General features: G+C 38.3%; 1 protein-coding gene across 2 annotated transcripts in view; it reads right to left on the bottom strand.

Annotated features, from left to right (window-relative positions):
- Window positions 1–24,138, bottom strand: part of LOC141348955 (signal-induced proliferation-associated protein 1-like) — a 195,660-nt gene that overhangs the window by 49,949 nt on the left and 121,573 nt on the right. For both annotated transcript variants that reach the window (XM_073859681.1, XM_073859682.1), the window contains exons 6-9: window positions 18,928–19,031; window positions 16,718–16,875; window positions 16,016–16,619; window positions 15,520–15,794 (exon numbers count right to left, since the gene is read on the bottom strand). In XM_073859681.1, the coding sequence (XP_073715782.1) occupies window positions 15,520–15,794; window positions 16,016–16,619; window positions 16,718–16,875; window positions 18,928–19,031 (1,141 nt within the window). The remainder of the gene's footprint in view (window positions 1–15,519; window positions 15,795–16,015; window positions 16,620–16,717; window positions 16,876–18,927; window positions 19,032–24,138) is intronic.

The following is a 24,138-nucleotide window of genomic DNA, read 5'->3' on the forward strand; positions in this document are numbered from 1 at the left end:
AACCCTAAACCGAAGCGACAATGGTAAGAAAATAGGACAAAACAGTTGAGTAACCAATCCGTGAGAATGCCACGGAAAATAAAGTCAGTGGCAGGACCACGGAAATATGCGGAGATCCGTGAGAATGCCACGGAAAAATGAGCAAAAAATTCCGTGACTATGCCACGGAAATTCGTGAGATCAGGTTGGTTTAATAAAGATGTGAAGGATTTGGAAAAGCCAAATAATGAAAAACAAGACAAGAAAAGCAATGCTAACTGTGGATGAGGTTATTGGAGAGTCCAAATAAAATGTTGCACTCTTATGATAAAATATTAGTTCATAATTACAGAATCTGGTAACAGATTATCTTTCAATTATTTCCAAAAAAAAAAACAAGCGTGTGTGCATTAGGTCTTTGTGACAGTTAAATTAATACATATTTAAGTTAACATTACTAATACAATTGTGTGGGTAAAAACGAGGTTTGAAAAATTTAAGGGGGCACCAACACAGACCTTGCACACCACTCAGCAAATGTGCAGTTGCACCCCTGGCCCCAAGCAACCCTTTCCCATTAAAACACTTACTCTGAAACCAAGCAAATGTGCCCTCTGTCGCTTTCACATGCAGATGCTTCAGTGCTCCTGTTCAGGTAGAGTTAGCGTGTTATTACAAACTCAGAAACATTGGCCAACATGCTCAATGTGTTATGTGCAAGTTCATCACCACATTTTATTTAACAATAACATAAAACTCAACAAAATTATGTGTCACAACCCTTAGGACTCTACAGCAATAATAGTTTAACTATGGTATTTTATTAAAACCATAGTAACCATGAATTTACTACAGTAGTCATAGTTTAAGCATGATATTTAAAATAAAACTGTTAATAAAAATGAAAACAAAAACATGACTTTATTATTATCTGTTTTTGAACTTGAGCAAACCTGTTAATGCGCATTTAGTTAACAAAACAACATTTAATTACTAGCGAACTAAAAACAAAACAATCAATTACACATACCGGAGATCCAGCCTGTGTTCATGTATCTTGAACATCCTCTAATGCAGTCTGCGAAAGTCAGCGGATGATGCAATGTCAAGGGAGCCAGGCCTGTTATATACACCCCAATACTTTGACTCCGCCCACAAGTCAAAACAGTGCCACAAAGCTACACGCGCAGAAATGTAAAAGCGCAAAACAAAAACAGTATTGCAAGTGCACAATTGTTTGAAATGTTGTGTTGCAGAGATAAAAAGGATCAAAACCATTAAGCTTCTTTTACAGCAGTCAGTGATTCTTGCACTTAATTATATCTTTATTATTTGTTGTTACACTACTGGCCCTTGGGGTCTATGTGAGAAAAATAGACATTTTCAGTAATACAAATAATTTTGTTTTGTTTACTTCTTATCTATACAATAAAGCTGTGTTTTGAGAGATTTGAAGTACTTGTGTACCCATTTACCACAAAAATCCTCAACATGGGTATAACTTCCGGTGAGCCACTACAGCTAATAGTAGTCCTATTGCGAGGGATACGAGTCTGCCGTTTTGACTGGCATTTTAATGCTTATTATGAAATCCAGGAAGACCGGCATAACTTGTGCAGTTAGGGGTTGCCATAATAGATGATACAAACGCAGTAAATCTCTACAAAACATTTGTTTTATCCACACTTCCTCCCATTAAAACCTTTCATAGACACTGTCAGTGAACAATAAATACAATAATTATTCAAAAACAACATATTATGCTGATAAAAATATGCTGATTTATTTATTCTGCTATGAGATTACATTAACTGCTTATTAGTTAATGTTTATAATAGTTTGTGATGTGTCTGTGCATTAAGTTACTTTTGGTGTCGCCATAAAAACTCAAACAAGTCGATTAAAAATTGCCGTTTAAAAAAAAAACTCGCACCAGGGACAGTTGTGACATTTTAAACCATCACCTGAAAATGTTAAAAACAAGAAGTCTCTGTATATTCCATGTATTAAACACTCGACTGACTGTCCCACTGTAGAGATAGGGCATGTCTCTGTGCTTTTATATTCGCTCATTGAAGACCCCCGAGGAACAACATGAAACAATTGAATATATCTTCATATGATGTATCAGGACACTTCTTTATTTCATCCTCACACTGGCTTATACATAAAATTATGACCGTAATCATCATGGAAAACGCGGTTCAGTGACAGTACGCGCCGGAAGTCGCACCCATAATTCGCGCAAAGCGTCATGGGGCGTAGGAATAGTGTGGATATCATTAGCTTGCATGTGAAATTTAGACTTTTTAATGAAAAAATCACTTAAATGATTATCTAAAATTTTATTTAAATTGTTTCTGGATATTGATCTAGGTGTTAGATGTAGAATTCCACCTTTTGCTGATTAGAGATAAACCTAAAGGAATTACCGTTTAAGAAAGAAATAGCTTTGATCAGCAGAGGGCCATAGAAAGCCGTTCATTTTACTGGATATGGGCAACTGCTCACATCACTACTGTAGTGATACATTTTGTGAAGGTATGTATATATAAACATAAGAAAGGACATTTAAAATAAATATTATTTCAAATAGTAGAATTTTTGGTACTTTTTGATGCATTTTGAAATGTCAATGTTACAAAATGCCACAGAAATTTGACAATGTAAGTGTGTGTGCGCACGTGTGAGAGAGTGTGTGCATGAGAGGGAGAGAGCATGTGTGTGTGTGTTTGTGTGAGCATGTGTTTTCTACATTGGAATTGTGCAAAAGTACCAGGCCTTCATTTCTGTGGGGAAATTTTCAGATTTATGCTGGATTTATTGATTTTTTTTTTTTTAAATAGAAAAAAAAATGTTTTTGCATTTTCCTTTCATTTTCAATTGTAGTCACATTGACCCCAAAGACAAGATTAATAATTTTTTTTTACATATCTTCAAAATAACGCCCAGTATTTTTGTGTATGCATAGATAGATTATTTAGGAAGTCACAAAATTTGATATCTCTAAGATGAAGGGAACCTTATTTTTAACTAAGGAAATGAAGTTTGGGGTCATACAGACCCCAAGGAACAATTGAGGAATAAGGTGGCATGCATGGTTTCATCACAGGGCCACCTAGTGCTCTTAAGATATGAAAATTATTATTTTGCTTAAAACTACTGCAAACTTAGATCTAAAATAATGACAATCATCATGGATGATTCCTTTCATTAGGGATGTCCCGATCAGGTTTTTTTGCCCTCGAGTCCGAGTCCTATGATTTTGAGTATCTGCCGATACAGAGTCCCGATCCGATACTTCTATAATATATTAATAAAAAAGAATAAATAAGAATATATATAGTATGTACAGGAGTAAAATTGTGATTTGTGTTGTGGGAAGGCTCTGTTGGGAGGGAGGGTTTGAGTGGTAACATGTTTAATCTTGATGATAGCAAAGCCACTGGTGTGTTTCAATGACATTTTGGACCTCTGATAGGATTTTATAAGTTTCAGTTTTAAAGCTGTGCCACAGGTTGACCCAAACTTTAAAACCTGATCTTTAAATTATGCAAATCTATGAGTCTGACGCCCTATATGCATTTGTTGCACATGTCATTATGCACATGTCATTATGCACAAACTTTGAAGGAAGTTATAATAATCAACCTCCTTGACTAATTCTAGGCATAAAATACCACAAAAGATTCAATTAACAAGAAAAACATCATACTGAATCAGCAATAATGTCTTATAAATTAGCCATAGAGATTCTCTAAACTGGTCAGCAGTTAGTAAAAAAATCACTATTGTTAGGACGTAATTCATTTGTATAATCAAAATACATTATTTTATTAAACTATACAATAAGTTGTATCCAGTTATCTAGTTAACATATTGTAATGAGATGAGTGACATAGCTATAGGCTACATACTTTAATACTTTGTTTCTAGACTTCTATTACGTTTTTTCGACGTGGGCAAAATTCTTACCTCTCTCATCTCTACAGTAATGTCAAATGATCCTGCCCGAATGCGCGTTCTTGAGGTTCTGAGTGAGACGCGGAGCTGCGTCTGACCACATGGTGACAAAACAATCGACACGTCGTTTAAATGAGCGCTAAGTTCTTTCAACTTTATTTCCTTTTGTGTCTATTTGGCTTAACCCTCTAAATGTTGCCTAATTGTTGACATCCCTAATTTAACAAGTTTGCATTAACATGTAATCAATAGGGTAATGAGATAACGCATATTTGGTGTGCTATCCAAGGGGAGATCTCAGAGCTTAGAATATTTGCTTAAACCCAGAGTACCCCCCCTTAACTGGGTTTACCAGCTGAGAGTGAAGCAATGGGGTGGAGGAGGGATGCTGCAAAAAACTGTCATGGGACAGACATGAAGTACAGCCATATATAGAGACTGTGCGGTATGACATCCACGGTTCAATACGGGCTTGTGAATTGCGTTTTTTCGGTTTTACGTTTAAATTATTTATGTGCGTTTTATTTCTCTCTGAGTTGACTGTTTGTGTGTGCCTGTAAGTCTACGAGCTGAGATGAGGAAACCCCTCCCCCACGAGTCACTCACACTATGCTTTAGTTAGGGGGCGCTGAACATCATTGCACACTTTAACATGGTGAGCGGCTGTGAAGTCAGGCTACTTTTCGAGGAAGCGCCAGCGTCTTTCAAATTCGTGGTGTGGAGACATTTCGGATTTGCAGTTGAGTATAATGCCGAGGAAGAAAAAACAGTAAACAAAAAATGACTGTCTGCAAGCATTGTTCTATGCGTATAGTCCACTTGCACGATACACTTCCAACATGACTTCGCATCTGCGGTGCCATCACCCAGCAATATCACTGTCTGAAGGCAGGATAGCAGAGCAGGTAAAGTCCTCCAAAAAACAACAGTCCCTAGCTGAATCCTTTCAGAATAATATCAAATACCCAACTGATTCCGAGAGACACATAAAAATAACAAAGGCAGTGGGGGTGTTCATTGCCAAAGATTTACAGCCGTTTTCGGCGATTGGAGATGCAGGCTTTTGTCATCTTATAAAAGCACTTGATCCGCGTTACAAACTGTCTCGCACTTATTTCAGCACCGAAATAATTCCCAACCTCTACGAAAAGACATCGATTAAATTGATAAAAATCAATTACTAAAAGAGTTGGCAACTAATTTCATAATCGATTCGTTGTGTCGCGTGACGCAGAGACGTTTAATAAAAAATAAAAAAACTTCAGTTAAGCGCGGAGCGGAGTGAACACACTCCCACTGCGTCCGAAACCGCCTACTTCCATACTATATAGTAGGCAAAGAGTACGAGAAGTAGTGCAAGTATGCGGTTTGGTACGCAGCGTCGGTCTCTCTTGCGCATTGTTGCTTGCAGAGTTCGGCGCCTCATAGACAGGGCGGAGAAAGGACAGGGCGGCAGTCGGAGAAAAGATAAAAAAACAGCAAAGGTAGAGGAAAACCACATGTCAGTGTTTTACTCCTCCCAAACGTAAGCGCTTCACCTGGAAGTTAGCCGGCAAAGAGGTAAACAAACAAAGACAGGCTTATGTTTATGGAGTGACGACAGCGAGTAAAAAACTTTCTAGAACGAATAAAAAACTCCAATGATATTAAACAAAGAAATAAAACTTTGAGAGAGAGAGAGAGTTGTATGAACGCTTATCCCCGCCATGGACCTGTATGTTAAATCATCGTACCGTCACTCTCCTGCTGCTCTGTACTGCACGCTCCAGCTCATGCCGAGCAAGGAGACGCGCGTGCCCGGCCCAACATACAGTACAACAGGGGTCGGCAAGTAACTTTGGCCGCGGGCCAATATTTTTTTTTAGCCAGTAGATGGCGGGCCAACCGCTGTTGGCACACTTGCGTCTTATTTTTAATTAGCCTAGTATAGGCTATCTGATCTTTTGTCAAGAACCATTGTCTTTATTTCCTATTTAAAAGACGGCATTAAAAATTTTTAAAAGCATGGTTATGAGTCTGTGAATCATTTGTTCAATCGTTTTTTCAAATTAAAAACAAAAATGAAAAAATTAACCACCATGGTTTTCTGATTGTGTGCTCAGATCAAAAAATTAATTACTGGATTAGACAAATTTTTTATTTAACACCTTTATAGGCGTAATATATCAATGAAAGTACTATAGTGGTAACATATTACAGGCATTTATGCTCTCATGAAAGACTTACAGTCCGACTTTTGAACTGTATTCCTTTTTTTATTAATATTTATCCGGGACACACACATACACACCTAAGGTTTAAGGAGGTCTCCGCTGGACTGTTTTTTTTTGTCCAGCTCCGACAAGGTTCTATTCAGTAAACCGCTTAAAATACACTCTGTGTTCACCCGCTTTATTTCCCGACCTGACGGGTCCGCAAAACTTAATGTTAGATCTCGTTTCCAGAATCTCACATTCAAATGTCTCTAACGAAAAGAGAGAGATGAAGTAGCCTATAACAATTATAAATGTTATACAAAAATTGTGTTCGTGCCAATATAAATATTATTTTAACATTGTATTGTCAGCAGAGAAAAAATGTCACAGAAAAAATAATGAAATATAAATAATAAATTAAATAGGACAAAGCCTCTCACTCAAATTTCTAACCAACATAAACCGAAACCATAGTTGGTTGCGGAATTGCTGTTCAAACTAATTGCTGAAAATCCTCCTTTGCCAAATTTATAACGTTTTAAACGGAGGCAGAGATCAAAGAACTATGCGTTAGGAAAAATTAATAATGGCTTTATTTTAATAGACATGTAAAACCATATTTTGGCGGATTACTTTAATTTTTTAACAAATTTATCTGCCCATTTAGTCTTAATAATTAACGGTAAACGAACTTGACTTGCTGTTCTCAAAGGCAGGTCGAACCAATTAGGTCGGGCTCGAGCCCCAAGTTCAAGTAACAGAACAGAACAGTAGATTCCTTTTACATTTACGTTAAAATTGTATTAGTTAAAATATTACTGCAGTAAAAGAGTTTATTTCTAAAAGCCTGCAATTACTTTTCAGTAATTTGCGATGTCAGTAATTTAAGTAGTTTAACGTCATCACGCGTGACGCATTGACACGATTTACGAAGTAAATTTGCAAATGATTCATGAAGTTATACCTCTGCAATTATTTGATCGATTGTGTTTTAGAAGTATGCTCAAACTCTAATGACAGCTATGATCGCGGATGCGCTGATAGAGAAAGAGAACGAGAAAGAGCGGCCCGTATACACATTTTTTCAGGACATTCTTGCAAGCCGGTGGCAACTTGTCCACGACCCGGTGGTTGGGGACCTCTGGGCTAGAGGAAGAGTTTTGTGCAGCATTTAGTGCAAATATTTTTTATCAGGTAATACATATTATTTATTAGTGTGTTATACGCGAATAAATAATAATGAAAAAAGTTCAAAAGTCGGACTGTAAGTGAATGAGACATACAGGAAAGCATGGTTGCTATTTAAACCCTTATTAAAACCCTTCTTAAAATGTAATCTGTTACCAGATCTCTTTAAATTTATTTCATTGGTAGGCCTATATGTCTGCTAAGGTGTTCAATAAAAATTTGTCCGAACCCGTTTTCATTCTTTTTTTTATTTTTGATCTGAGCGCACATTCAGAAAACGAGTCGTTTGATTTTAGTTCAGGAAATAAATAATAGAAAACAAGTCGTTTTTCTTTATTTTCTTTTTGGTCTTGATTTGAAAAAACGAATGAAGGAATGATACACGGGGCCATTTTTGTAAACTGGTATTGTAAAATAAAAAAAGTCTGATTAAAAAAAAAAACGGACTTCAAATTAATCCGGCGGGCCAGAAAATATTCCTGTTGCCGCTTGTTGCCGACCCCTGCAGTACAACATACAGTAAGTGCCGCATTTTGTTGCATAAACATTGTCTTACATTTTTTTAAGGCGAAGTACTGAGTTGTGTATTTGCATTAGGCGCGGGAGTAGAAGACGTATTTTCCGTTTTCACAAGACGCATTTATGTGTCTTTAAATGAGATATCCGATCAGAGAAAACACATAAAGTCAAATATAAGTAGGGATGCACCAATCCGATATTCTGGAGCGGTATCGGGGCCGATCCGGCCTTTTTTTGCTGGATCGGATATCGGACTAACAGGACCGATCCAGTTCCGATACTGCGCGTTACCCATGGTTGTTACTGACAAGCGATTAAAACGACAAAGTATTATAAAAGAACCATAAATGTTTTTATGCATTATAATCAAAGTCATCTTACACTCAATAGCTTCATGTGAAGGAACAAACGCACATTTAAGATATTTAAATTCACAAAAACACTGTAACTTACTTGCAAACTGAGTTAATCCACTGGTGAAGCGGACGGATGAAACGCGTCATTCAACACGCACACACACAAGATAACTCAAGGTTTTATTAAAGATCTGATTTTATAAAGTCTCAGTAAGCTGTTGGATGGATGCAATTTAGTGTGTGCTGAGCACACAATGCATCTAATCTCTTTGTGTTTTAACAGTTATGAACTTAAAGGCGGAGTCCACGATGTTTGAAAAACGCTTTGGAAAAGGAGACGGGCTGACTACCAAAACACACTTATAGCCAATCAGCAGTAAGGAGCGAGTCTACTAACTGACATCCTGGCCGGGTTGCGTATGTGTGGGGCGGGTCTATCAACAGAAGGTCCAGATTCTATTGGGGTAGGGGCGTGGTTGTTTAGGTGATTTAAAATATCAACATTGGCTTTCAAACATCGTGGACTCCGCCTTTAACTTTCCACTGCGGAGCGAGGATTCCCATGTGAGGATGCTTCTAGAGCATCAATGCTGCACCCAGGAAGCACAGGATTGCGCACTCAATATGATTTAGGCGCATCAATTCTGCACCCGGAATGTGCATAAAAGATCCGGTTAAGTGCATAATTCCCAAAATAACCATCTGCACGCTAAAGCTTTTTTACTGTGACTTTTTGCACAATTAAGGAAAATATATAGCATACTTATTTGATTTATTAAACGTGCCAATTTAATTTTCTCCTAAACAACGCCATGGTTAATAATTACTAATGTTCTTGTAACTTGTAAATCATTTTAAATTATTGTTTTTTACATTTAAAATTATATTAGATTTAGCAGAAAGCACTATACGTGTGTGTGTGTGTGTGTGTGTGTGTGTGTGTGTGTGTGTGTGTGTGTGTGTGTGTGTGTGTGTTTAAACCGTTCAAGAAAAATACAGTATCGGATCGGCAGGTATCGGCCGATACTCAGAATTTGGGTATCGGAATCGGCGATGGAAAAAGTGGTATCGGTGCATACCTAAATATAAGGTACAAAGCTGTCACTGTAGCAGTACCCTTTATAAAAGGTCCTAATATGTACCATCTTTGAACTGCCAATATGTACTTTTGAAGTACAAATATGTACTTTTTGGGTACAAAGGTGTACCTTTTTAAAGGGTACTGTCCAGACAACTTTTGTACTTTTATTTCTGAGGGTATACTCGTATACCATCTTTTCGAATGCATCATAAAAAGTCTATATATTTAGCAGATGTAAAGCATACATGTGTATTTTTTTGGGTTAGTCCATTTTTATTTTATTTTATTATTATTGTAACAGCTCAGGTATGTTCAATGAGCATCATGTTTGTGCAATTTCTAAAGATTTTAGTTCTGTTTTGAATAAGGGGTTAGAAATGAATGCTTTTCTTGTTTTTTATCCGATTCATCGATTAATCGAACAAATAATCAACAGATTAATCGATTATTAAAATAATCGTTAGTTGCAGCCCTAGAGCCTTGCTTTGATGACAGATAGTTGGACCTCACGCACAACCGTGAGTTACCTCACTATAACTGTTCACTACATGTCGGAGTGGAAAATGAAAAGCGCTGTTCTCCAAACCCGTCCCCTGTATGAAAGTCATACAAGCGCTCATTTGGCAGAAGAGTTGACAGACGCAGTGAATATGTGGAAGTTAAGGAGGCCAAATATGTTACTCCCAGTTACCACAGATAACGCTCCGAATATTGTGAATGCAGTCCATGAAGCTGATAGGCTGGGGCCACAGATAAGTTGTTTTGCGCATGTTGTAAACCTAGCAGAAAGAAAGCAGTGTCAATCAACCCAGTGTCCCGCCTCCTGGGGAGGGTTAGAAAAATAGTGACTTTTTTCACAAAAGCACCAAAGCCCACCATGTTTTGACTGTGAAGCAGGAGACGTTAAACTTGCCCAGACACAAGTTAATTCATGATGTCACAACTCGGTGGAACATAGTACATGACATGTTGGAAAGATACACAGAACAGCAGCCTGCCATCTATTCTGCCTTACTGGACAAAGATCTGAAGCTGTCTGTCAAGAACATAACCATGTTAAATGACAGTGAACAGAAACTGGCAGAAGAACTGATTTAGGTCCTCACACCACTGAAAACAGTGACAACTCTCATGAGCAGTGAAACAACCCCCACTATATCAATGATCCTTCCTCTGAAAGAGATGATTCTCAAATCCATGTCACCAGGAGAACAGGACAGTGCAACAATCAAAGCCAAAACAGCCATTACAAATGACATGGCGAAGAGGTACACTGACCCTAATCTTCATGATTACCTCCAAATGGCCACAGCTCTTGACCCCAGGTTTAAATCCCTGCCTTACCTTGATGAAAACTCTTGTGATAAGCTCTACAGGAATATCATTCGTGAAATTCTGGAGCATGAACAGCAGGTACTAATTATTTTTTAAAAATTGTGTGTGATTTTGATTGTTTTATCTATTTAGATGTTTCTTATATATATATTGTGTCCTTTTCACTTATCAAATAAATTTCACATTTGTCATGTTACACTTGAGATGGTTGTGGTTCTAAGCAGTCTGTGCTTATAAGTATAATAATTATACTAAAGGACAGAGGTGGAAAAAGTACTAAAATATTGTACTCAAGTAAAAGTAAAGTTACTTTAATAATATTTTACTTAAGTAAAAGTAAAGTTACTGGTCTAAAAATGTACTCAAGTAAAAGTAAAAAGTAAATCAAGTTACTTTTTTTACACCATGGAGAGGTGGAGGATTTTAGTATAATTCAAAAACGACAAGGGAATATAAATCTCAAACTAGTTGTTTTTAATTGTAGGAACATCTTTACAATTAAAGTGCAATAACAAAAAGTTAATAAAATAAAAAGCGTTTTTAAACTAAGAAACATTTATGGAATTATTTAATGATTTTACATGTGAGTTATGCACTTTTGAAGGTGGTCAGCAGCTTGTAAATACAATCACTATAGTAAGGTTGTAATTGATGTATTGCTGGTAACATACATTATTTTATTAAACTATCTAGTTTAAATGAGCATATAATGAGATGAGTGCCATGTCATACTTTTGACACGTTTATTGTCTTCTAGCTTCCCTGACCTGGGTACCTGATGTCAGACCTTTATTCTCTCTCTCTCTCTCTCTCTCTCTCTCTCTCTTTCTCTCTGCAATATCTAATGACCTGCGCATTCTCGAGGACGTTCTGAAGTTGTGTTTGACTTGACGCGAAGCTGCTAGACTGCGGAGGATAATACGCATTGTATTAAAACCACGTCGTGCAAATGAGCGGTAAAACCCGGACTGCAATTTCGAGAGCATGAATCCTACCTTTCATAGGAATGAAACACTCGCTTCGCATCAGTGGAAAGTGGTCGCTTAAATATGACCAGGGGTTTCTTTCATAAGATTTGAACTGAGGCGGGTCGTCCGTCTCCATGGTTCTTTTTGCGCGTTCCCCCGCCCATCAATCATCCGTTGCGCGTCTTTATCACCTTGCTTTTTTATATTTTTTTACTCAGTAATGGATATGATTTAAAATGTAGCAAAGTACAATACTTTAAACAAAACACACTTAAGTAAAAGTAAAAGTACAGATTTTAAAAACTACTCAAAAAAGTAAAAGTACACAAAAAAACTACTCAATTACAGTAACGTGAGTAAATGTAATTTGTTACTTTCCACCTCTGCTAAAGGATTATTCTCTTTGATGCAAAGGATCTAGTGGAGAATCCTGTGCCCTTCACAGAGGAAAACAATCCATCCTCTCCCCATCCCAAGAAGAAGACAGCAATGTCAGAGGTATTTGGGGAGCTTTTCAAATATAAAGAAACAGCAGTGTTAGCCATTTCCCCAGATCATTTGCGGAGGAAGTCACCACTTACAAGTTAGCAGACAGTATTCATGTGGATGCTGATCCATTCATATGGTGGAGAACAAACAAATGCAAGTTCCCCCATGTTGCAAAAGCTGCACAACAACACCTCTGTGTCCCAGGAACCTCTGTTGCGAGTGAGATAATTTTTCCACTACCGGGGACATTGTAAGTGCAAAACGCTCTTGCCTTGCTGCAGAGAATGTTGACAGGCTAATATTTTTACAGAAGAATCTCAAAATACAGGGATAGCTGACCTAAGTGAAATTGCACTTTACATTCTGAATGAATGATACTGTTCTGGAGTATTGTTAAGATAATTAAGATGGTGTCATGACTTCTGGGTGATCGATGGTTGTGTGTGGGATATGTGTTTGTTTATTTACCTGTGGTGACGGTTCCTCATGTGTTCACTAGCCCCGCCCGCTCGTTTCGGTAATTGTTTACCGGTGGTGTCTTGTTTACATTTCCCTTTATATTGCACGCCGTCTTGTCTCTCGTTGCGCGCTCATTGTTTCGGTCACAGTCTGGCTGCCTTGCTTGTCCTGTCGGGAGTTTCTGTGCTTTCTCTCTTGTTTACCCCAGGTTTGGGTAAAACCCAAGGCTCATCTTCGTCCGGAGTTTAATCGCCTGTGGATTTGTGAACTATATTGAACCCTGACTGTTCCTCGGTGTAGCTGGTTCGCTTCGTTATTAGGCGGTACACCGGCTGCTTCCGGGTTTCATCGGCATTCACCTTCACCAGTGACTGGATCTCCAGGTTGTTTAACATTGTGGATTATATGAACTTGAACTCTGTTTGTTTCTCGGAACAGCTGGTTCGCTTCGTTATTAGGCGGTACACCAGCTACTTCCGGGTTGCATCGGCTACATCTGCATCCACAGTGGATTATCTCCAGTCTTTGCACATTTTGGATTTTACATCTTCCATTTCCATTTTATATTGCTAAGCAACCACAGAGTCAGTTGTCTTGTCAATCAAATATTGACGCGTGAGCACTCTTTTGCTGTTAACTGTCATATTAGCAGAAACTTGACCTTGTTTGAGGGTGAGAGGTGTACAAACACGCAGGAGAGAGTGAGCGAGTGGAGTCCGGTTCTTCAAAACAACGGTAAACTTCCCTCACCACAACGTAAGGCCCGCCTCTCCCCCCTTATTCGACTGGACAATGGAAACACGCGAATGACGTTGAGCACTTCTCCGCTCTCAGCGCTCCTTCAAAAGCGCGTGCTGTGGCTGGCGCCAAAAACCGCAAGGCGCTCGGCGCGCATAAACAGCTCGCAAACACTCCCTGCTCATAAAATATAATTCAAAAAAGGCGCCTGCAACTGCCATAAACGCTTTTGGTGTGATTGGCCCTTACTGTTCCTATTGCCTAAGCATAGAATAACAAAAAAACCCTTATGTGTCAACCCATCAGAACCGAACTGTACCGAAACCATGGTAAAAAAAACGTGGGCTAACTGTATTGTTGCATCACTAATAGAGACCTCTATATATAGAGGAAACTACTGCAGTTAAATGGGTGTGCTCATGTTAGTGCTGTTCGATTGTGAAAAAAATACAAATATTTCTAGAAAATTTATTCAAATCAATGCTTTTGTACAGCTGCTGTAGGCTACACATGTGAAAGCAGTGGTACCTTCAGAGGTGCCTTACAAACACACTGGTCACCTGGTGCGCTCATTTAAAATACTTAACAATTGAAACTATGAATATTATTGGAATTAATTGCATCATCTTGATGGCATCATCTTGAGGTGGATGGGTCCAATGATTTGCCCTCAGCGATCAAATGCCTGGGTCTTTAAAACTTTTTGAACTTTAAAGGGCTGCCCTCCTGGAATAGCATTGTGTTTTAGTTAAATAGTGCCTGTTTCACCGCTTTTAACCGTTTTAGCAGGACTGGAAACCGAGCCGGAAAAAATGGGGATGTCTCGCCGGTGGGGCCAAGAGTAGGATTCGGCCTTAAGGGGAAAATGTGGGCTGATGTCCCCAAAAAGAGAATGGGGTCTTAGGTAGAGGGTAATTGCTCCTTGGGCAAGTAGTGGGCGCCTTTAGAGAAGGAGCACTAAACTGGACATGACAACACCCGGTTGGGGCTTTAAGTTAGTTAAATAAACTTCATATTAAATATTTTTTAAGTAATGGTCAGAATATATCTTGTTTGCTTTAATGTATTGAAAAAAATGAAAAGTACACCTTTAAGGTCTCTATGCTATATTTCATTCTATGCTTTCATCCAAAGCAACTTCCAAAGAAAACAAGAAGCAGTTGATCCTTAACAGCCACTGAAATGTCCACTAATTTTGCAAAAAACTAGACACTTTAAAGTTTTGAATGATGTATAAATCAATCTGTATGTTAAAATTCAGCAAAGTAATTCATGTCTTTTTGCGCAGTGATAAAAAAAGAGGTTCTGGCGACCACACCACAGTCAATTGTTTAATTGTTTGTTTTATTTTTATTTATTGTATTGTTTTTAATATATTTATTTCAATTAATTTGTATCAATTTATTTCAAACTTTTGTTTATTTATTGAGAGTAAAATTACCAAAGTTAGATTCATGCTTAGATTTCATTCAATTATATAACTGAAACATATTTTCGTGTAAAGCTGGCTGTATAGTTTCACACACATTTTAAGTTGTCATAGACTTTCTAATTAACTTTTTAAGTTTATTTTGTTACAAACTTTTGCTTACACTGTCAAAAATAAAGGTACGAAGCTGTCACTGGGGCAGTACCCTTTAAAAAAGGTCCTAATATGTACCATTTAGGTACAAATATGTACCTTTAAAGGTACATTTTGGCAGTTCAAAGTACTAATATGCACTCTTTGGGTACAAAGGTGTACCTTTTTGAAAGGGTACTGTCCCAGTGACAACTTTTGTACCTTTATTTCTGAGAGTGTACCCATAGCAATCAATTTATATGTTAATGGGATATTCATGCTAATACTTTAATTTGAACTCAAACTGTATTAGTGTATAGCTAGTAGTTTAGACAACTAGGTTTCACACACTAATCATGTATCTATCAAAGTGTGTTTTGTTTGTGTCAGTTTGTTCCAAACTTTTGTTTATTTACGAAGGATGAAATTACTTTGGGATTAAAGTAAAAATGTTTATTCATGCCAATAATGTATTTTAACAAACTAATATTTTGGTATATTGCTGTCAGGTAAAGCTAGAATAGTTAAAAAAACAAAAGCAAATGTGGCTGTTATAGTGTTTTGGACTGTAATCCAGATGTGGGCCATTATATGGCTGTCATTCTTTGTTGTATAGGGGCTAGGGATTTAAAAACCTGTGTAGATATTGACAACACATTAATTAGCTCATTATAGTGGCACCAATTACCTGCGTGGTTTTCCATTCTCATCTGGAGGTATGACAGTGATGTTTAAATTTTGTGCAGTGCAGAGAAGTTCCTTCCTCTCTTCATGACTCAGATGCACAAGGAACTGGCCACAGAGGCGAACTACACGAGCTCCCAATTGTAGTCCTGCACTCTCTGCATACCCAGACTGCTGGACCTTGGTTACAAAGCCTTCTTCACTCATCAGGAATACGGGCTGGGATACTCTGTCTTGCAGAAGTGTGATTTCGCATGCCTCACAGCCTCTTGTAATCAGCTAAAATAATATATAGCATAAATCAGTATTTTATATCATAACATGGACTTTGTATCATGGTCATATCATGGATATAGCATGGATATCAATAACCTCAGAAAAAAATATAACATGACCCAATTCAAAATGTAAAGAATTGTTTTTCTAAGTTCTCATTCTACAGGTATCATAAAAACAGTAATACCCTGGGCTAAAGGTATTGCATACTATTTTCATCTCACCTCCAGTCTCTGGACCACCTCCTTAATATCCTCCAATTGGATGTCTGGCACTGTCAAAGTTACTGCCTCACCCCTCTCATAGAAAATGTCCAGGCAAGGTCCGCCATGAGCTCCTGTCTCAGTCACTGCCTTCCAGCCAATCACATCACGACAGCTGCAATTGAATACTACCCTTCGTGTGAACCGCTCGATGAGCACCACTAACTCTGCTGACACGCCCAGCAGGCAGGGCAGGCTGAACCCATTACACTTACCACCCTGAACAGCTGTGACGGACCACACCAAAGCCCCTGCACTATGAAGCTCTGCCCCTTTAGCTCCCTTTAACTTTTCTTTGCGTTTTCCACCCAGTGACAGCAGCGGGAATTTGGTGGAAGAATCAATGGGAGTGGTGGTGACATAGTTTTCTGCCAGGTCTTTCAGATACTCTTGTCGTGTACGAGTGGCCATAGATCGAAATTTTTCAGATTTCTCAGCTGCATTTTCTGCATTAATGGCTTTGGCAAGGATGAAGTCACGGAAGGCATGAGAATGTGGAAAGCATGCACCTTTAGGAAAAAGGGGACCAAAGAGGGGTATGTCCTTGGAACGGGTCACAGCAACTCTGAGAAAGAAACAAACACACATTAAATATATGACATTTATTCTGAAATATATATTTATGCTTGTTTTAAGTTTTACAAGTTTTGTGTACTCTTTTACCTGTAGTAGGTATTGTCAGTGCATGGCTCATACACTCGGACAATGATAAAAACATGTTGAAAGTGGGAACGAATGGCTTTTGGGGTAAAGGGTAAAGCACCTGGCTCCTGGAAGACAATTGTAACTATATCATTTCCTATGTGCCTCTTCCTCAGTAACTAAGAGAAAAGAAAAGAAATGGCAGAGAGGTTGGTAGACAGACTAAAATGAACAAAAATAAACAATTTAAGATAATTATTTGTATTTGTGTGTTATTTTTTAGGTGGGTTATAACACGAGGAATCAATCTTGTTGTGTGAACTAATCAAATATATATACTTTTGGCACTATTTTCAAAGAACAAAAATGGTTTTCCCCCTCACCAAAGAAAGGAATCTGGAAAGTTTATTTATCAATGAAGTTGAATAATATACAGATAAGTCTTATTTAGTCAAAAATAAAAAATTAACACTGTCCTTGCACAAGGAATTTTATGATTTCTTAAAAATTAAACACATTTAGCGCCAAAATTGACAAATTTGACATTGTTCTTTATTTGACCCTTTGGTTTTGTTATCTAAGAAAAAAACAGAAACCCACTCGCATCTTACTGCTGCAAAAGTACCTAAATTGTACAAAAAAGCAGGCTGTCCACCAGTGACCTTTTTCAGGCTGACTTGGGTGTTCACATCATCCAAATAAACCAAACTGTGACGTGAAATGAACCTGGGTGTGCACCAAAAGTGCTTATTTGAAACCCCCTTTAATGGTTTCATATACACTGAACAAAATTATAAATGCAACACTTGTTTTGCCCCCATTTTTATAAGCTGAACTCAAAGATCTAAGACTTGTATGGTCTGTTATTTGTTCAACCTTTTTCCTATACACCTTCAACCTATACACTTGTGGTATATGATTGGCAACTACTACTTAATTTAAGAAGCGGAGCTAAAGTTCTGTCAAGATCTGCTTTGAAGTAACTGATTTTAATGTAATGTATTGTACTGTACGAAGTAGCTTGTAGTTTGCTCACTGGTCTGTCTCTCCGCATTCGTCATACGTCAAAAGTAAAATGCGTACACTATGCTGATACTCTCTTCTGAATGCACAGGAGTCTAAGATGGTGGCGTTACTGGAAGGTAGTTATTTTCATTTGTAAAGTTTTAATTATGGATATTTTTCTTACAAAATCACAGTGAGTACCCTCAGAAGGCCTGTATTTATTCAGCTGAAGCTGAGGAATATCGCTCTAACCCTAAATGTTTGTTTGGCTAAAATAAAATTAAGTAGTGAACACTGTAGGAGGAATGTTTATATTGTAGTTTTAAAGAGTTATGTTTAACCATTATATTTATAAACACAACTAAATAACATCACAAAAATAGACACAATAAAGACACAATCTATTTTTTTCAATGTTCAGATCAAAGAACAAGTCTAAATAAGTGGTGTCTAAATAAGTGATAGAAGGGATACTGACCACCTCAGTCAGAAGGTGAGAACCAAGGTGTAAAAAGTCATAAATTACAAAATGTTATGTTATGGAAAAAAACCTTTAGCAGTATTATAATCACACCTAAGGAAACACAATCATGACCCTTTCTCAGAAAGCCTACATCTAAAGCCTGTACTAATGATAATCCAGAAAGTGTTCTGTCCTAAACCTAGCCTCTGAGGAAAAAACAAACTCCACTGCTGCAGTTTCAAAGATTTTTTAACAGCTCGTATCTCAGAGGATACCATCCTGGTAGCTGCTCCCCCAGAGACAGCTGAGCACACTGGAAATTTTAGTAGAAGCCAGTATTTCCATGTTTGCTGCCATCTATAATGCAGTATAACTGGTATCTCAATGCTAATCCTAGCAAGTGATATCCATTGCACTTTAAATTGTAATAGCGCTATAAAATGGTTTGCTATAATATATATAGGATATAGGGGCGGTTTCCCGGACAGGGATTAGACTAGTCCTAGACTTAAACACTTTTAAGAGCTCTCCAAACTGATAACAACTTGCACTTGGATATCTTAAAATACATCAGTGCCCTTTGTTTAATCTCAAAATGCACACAGGCAATGTTTTAGAAAGGCATGTTTGTTAAAACTAGTTATATTTCCAAATTAAACTAAGGCCTAGTTCTGGATTAAGCTAATCCTGGTCCAGGAAACCGCCCCATAGTGTATAACGTCAGAAGTGCTTTTAGTTGTAAATCCACAATTCTATAGCTTACCTGTTGTGTATTGTTGGGTGTGTATGGAAGCATGGTGGAGACATGAAACATAATTTCGTAATCCTTGTAGCGAGTATACAGGGAGTGTGTACCAGTGGAATCCGCTGCAAATAAAAACATAACATTGATTTATTATGACCCTTTTTTTAAATCTGAATATGCTATTTTTATCTGTATCTGCTGTGCAAAATGGCTTTGCATTTGTTTTCATATTCAAACATTTCAAACATATACGCAAATATTACCATAACTGCAACATTAAATTTAAGCCATTAATACTGTATTGTTAGCCTGGTTAGCCAGACCTACATCAAGATGTAAGGTCTGGCAACTCTTCACACAAACGGCTCAATGCAAGGGGCGGGATATAAGGTTGTCCCTCAAAATGCCTCTGCACACAATAGGATAGCGCTATGACCAATCAGAGCAACGAAGGTGGTGACGTAGTCTTCCATAAGCACTATCAATGGTGAAACAACAATCACAAGCGGATTGTGGCTGAGTCCCATGCGTTTCCCCACCAGTGGAGCTTATTGGTATATCAAACTTTTACCGTAACCAGTCGGCAAAACTCCAAACAAATCCTTCTTGCTTAAAAAGGACTTCAGTAGGGTTATTTGCTCTTCTCTCAAAGAAAAACATAAGTCTAAGTCCTCCAGAGTCGCGACCAAAGCCGCTTCAAAAGAAAGCTGTTCGCCAGCAGCAGCAGCCATTCTTTGTTTTCAAGTAGGAACCGTCATAGCTCTGTCGTCATCATGTTAAGCCCGCCCCACAGACACTACACACGATGTGATTGGCCTGACCAAATTTTGGTTTTTGGAGCTGTTAAGTGTATTGTGAGTGCCTAGACTAAACCCTGGCAGCAAATATATTTTGCGGCCGCTAGGGTGCGTCTAGATTTCTAGGCTACTGTATTGTTGTATTTTACGCAATGGACTACTTGTACTACTTCTGCTTTTTACTTAATAGTAATACAGCTCAAATTTTCTATCAATTCTCTCTAGAGTAGGAAATACCAAACTTGGTTTTATGTATACTGGCACCAACATGTGTGATCGAGTTCATGCTGCACAAACTGTTTGACGTACTGTATAACATCGAAGTAACATGACACTTTCAGTACTTTGATGTCATATGCATGCTTTTTTGCAAATGATTGATTTTCATTTGCCAGTGACACTTTATTTTACAGTACATGTACTTACGTTGTACATATATGATAAATATGTTGAACTTACAGACAAATGTGTGGTACTTACTTTTAAGTACTGTATCTACTTGGTAATTAAATGGTATCAAATGGTATCATTATTGTACTTACCAGTGGTACATACACTGTAAAAATGCATTATTTGTGTTAAATAAACATATATTTTTATGTTACTTTAACTTAAAACATGCATGTTAGTTTAAATATATAAACTTGATTTTTATCAGTTATTATGTCAACTTGTCACAAGCCAAAACTTAAAATAGTAGGTTGAATTGATTTGTTTTTACTTAATTTTTTTAACAGTGTACTTGGTAGTTATTATGTAACTCTAGATAAGTACTTGGTAATACCAGCTACATACTTATAGTGTAAGTATACTGTAACTAAGAAGAAAACCTACTGTACTTACAATGTACAATATAAGTATTTACTTACAGGCAAGTGTGGGTTAATGGCAGGTATTATATGTACATGATAACTAATAACAAACACTTCTGTACTTACAAATTGTACAGTTTGTACATGGTAAGTGTGCAATACTTACAGGCCAGTGTAAGTTAATGACAAGTACTTATTGTGTACATATGATAACTAATTGCTGTACTTACAAAAAAAAAAACTGATCGGGACATTGCTACTATTTACCCTACTGAGATTGTACTATGCATTCTCTTTGCTTCTGTATGTTACAGTTTAACAGTCCTTCCAGTAGAACACACTAAAAGAGCAAGATGCTTCCTGGTTCTTTATTGGAAACAGTTAGCTATCTGTAAAGCTAGTTCACACACACTAGTAAAGGCAGGATAGTAAAAAGACAGATGGAAGGTCAGCCAAAAGTCAATACAGAAGATAACACTAATCTCCCTGACCACCAAATTACAGTCAGCAACGTTGGTGACTGGTGGGAAACAAGATTAAACTGCCCCCACAATCCTCCGTATGCCCAGCACCTTGACCTTGGCTGAATCATAATAGGAGAGGTCTGCCATGGGGGTGCTCACGTGCCAAGCAAAGTCGGTGTTTACCGCACAACAGTGTTGAGTAACGGACGCACATCTGCGTTGGACTCTTTCCCCAACTCATTTAATGTCAAATAAAAGGTCATGAGAACTGACTCCCCATTTAACTCTTTGAACATGACCAGCTTGATTGACATAGACGAAAACGACTGTCTCACTAACAAATTGTTCATAAGAACCCCACTTGATGACCAACCCGCCATGTCAGTGGATGATGAACTCTTCCTGGAGATCATGGATGAGCAAATGTTTATGGAGGAGTCCAACAGCTGGGTGGTGCCATTACCCTTCAAAACAAACAGGCACAGACTACCCAACAACCAAGACGAATCAGTCAAACGTCTCAATTCGCTGCCTCGTGTGCTTGACAAAAAGCCTCACATCAAAGAACATTTCTTGAACTTTATGCAGAAAGTTCACCTTCTGACATTTGAGCCATAGACAATGTCACGTCCACATAGGCTTCTGCATGGGCAAGTCCAAATTAGCTCCTAGACAAGTCCACACAGTACCTTGCTTGGAGCTATGCACTTCAGTTCTGGCGGTGAAGCTGCCAGACATGCTACTTTATGAACTTGACATCGAAATGCACAAAGTGAAATACTATACTGACAGCCGAGTAGTCTTAGGCTTCATCAACACCACCAGCCGAAGGTTCTATGTCTGCGTCGCCAACCATGTTGCTCCCATCAGAAAGTCATCTGAACCCAGTCAGTGGCACTTTATGAGCACAGAAATCAATCCTGCCGATTTTGAAACATGACATGTGCCGGCTTTACTACTGAGATCTACCAATTTGTTTACTGGTCCCGACTTCTTGAGGAATAGTGATGGAGGGTCAAAGATGGATGCTCTAACACAAGCAAAGTTAGTTATTGTACGAACTGTTCAAGGCGAGACATTTGAAAAGGAAATTAAAACTTTGAACAGAAAAGGGGACATACTAAAACACAGTCCACTGAAGAATCTTAATGTGTTTTTGGAAAAGGAGGACTGGTGAAAGTAGGAGGACGTGTGACTTCTGCTGAAATAACTCAAGAACAAAGCTAGAACATTGTTATTCCAAAGAAGCATCACATTGCCACTTTGCTGGTTCAGTTCTACCACGAACAGGTTGTGCACCAAGGTAGCCACATCACAGAAGGAGCCATCAGGTCTGCTGGACTGTGGATCCTTGGAGCAAAAAGGTTGGTGACAAATCTTCTCAACAAATGCACAACCTGCCGCAGGTTAAGAGGAAATGTACAACAACAAAAGATGGCAGACATTCCAGCTGATCATCTCATCCAACCTCCTCCTTTCGCACATGTCCGGGTGGACATGTTTGGACCATGGAACATCATTATCCGCCGGACGAGAGGTGGAGTGTTAGAGAACAAAAGCTAGACAGTAATGTTTACCTGTTTAGTCACAAAAGCAGTTCACATTGAGGTAATTGAGTCCCTTTCAACTTCAAGTTTCATAAATGCTCTCAGAAGGTTCCTGGCCATAAGAGCCCACCAAGCTCTTTCGATTAGATTGTGGAACAAACTTCGTTAGAGCATGCAAAGAGCTTCAGATAAGTTCAGAAGATCTAGACCTTCAATCCTTCCTCAAAAATGAGACATGCACTTGGAAGTTTAACCCACCTCACTCCTCTCACATGGGAGGGGTGTGGGAAAGGATGATCATAGTGGCCCGACGTATTTTGGACGTTATGCTGCTGAAAGTTCAATCTCCAAATCTGACTCATGAAGTACTTGTGACGCTCATGGCAGAGGTAACAGCGATTATGAATGGTTGTCCATTAGTACCTGTATCATCCGATCCTCAGCAACCCAATTTATTGACTCCAAGGACCCTTCTCACTCAGAAAATCTGTCCCGTCTCTATTCCACCTGGAGACTTTGATCCAAAGGACTTGTACTGTAAGCAATGGAAACAGGTGCAAAATCTTTCCAACTACTTCTGGAAAAGATGGTGAGAAGAGTATCTTGCAACCCTTCAACCAAGAAGAAAATGGCAAGCAGATCAACCAAACTTAGCCATTGGTGACGTTGTTCTCCTAAAGAACAATCAGGTCAAAAGAAATGAATGGCCTACTGGACTTATTGTGGACACTTATCCTGGTCGAGATAAAAGAGTATGTAAAGTAGATGTTTGTGAAGATACAGCTTAGGTGTGCACAAGATCTATTTCAGAGATTGTGTTGTTAGTTATAGGTTAATAGTGTTATAGCAGTATACCAGGCGGGGAGTGTACTGCCCCCTTGTGAGAACAGTAATTTGTGTTTTAAGTTTCTTGTGTTTTGTCCACGCAGAGCTACCATCAGTTATTCTCCTAAAAGCAAGTCATACTCTAGACTCTAGAGTGTTAAATTTATACATTTTGGTCCCTAAAAAATTTCTGTCTGTAAGTATTTGTTTGATAGTGATCCAGTGGCGGATGCAGAACGTGACATATGGGTGGGCATGGATTAAGTCAGGGTGGGCCTGAATCTATGGGTGTCCCGAATCCAGGACTTGGTTTCCCGAAACCTTCTTAACGCTACGTCGTTCTTATGTTACACTGTACCTAGTCTCAGCCTCAGACGTCACGCCCACAGACTGTTGGCTAAACGTCTGATATTATTTTCGTACACTTTTCTGGAAACCCTGTGACAATGTCAAAGTTGTCTTTGATTGGTTGAAATAAACCGGATTTCCAGGAGACATGAGTGTCGCGATTAGTTTCTATCCCTGGAAAACAAAGCTCTGACGTTCCATTGAGGAAGAGAATCAGTCAATTTCACATGGATAATAATGACCAGTTATCATGATCAGCTAAACATTGGATTCTCAAAAATATGCAAAGTTTGCCGCATAGACTCTCTAAAAGACGTCCAAGAGTTTTGCTTGAGGCTGTACGTGGAGTCAAAAAGTTCGGTTCTCCTGAATTGCTTGTATTTGTTAAAAAGTAGAGAGAACTGCTTCAAACAGACGTTTAACGTGAGCGTCTCAT

The sequence above is a fragment of the Misgurnus anguillicaudatus genome, chromosome 21, assembly GCF_027580225.2.
Source record: "Misgurnus anguillicaudatus chromosome 21, ASM2758022v2, whole genome shotgun sequence".
Classification (NCBI taxonomy): domain Eukaryota; kingdom Metazoa; phylum Chordata; class Actinopteri; order Cypriniformes; family Cobitidae; genus Misgurnus; species Misgurnus anguillicaudatus.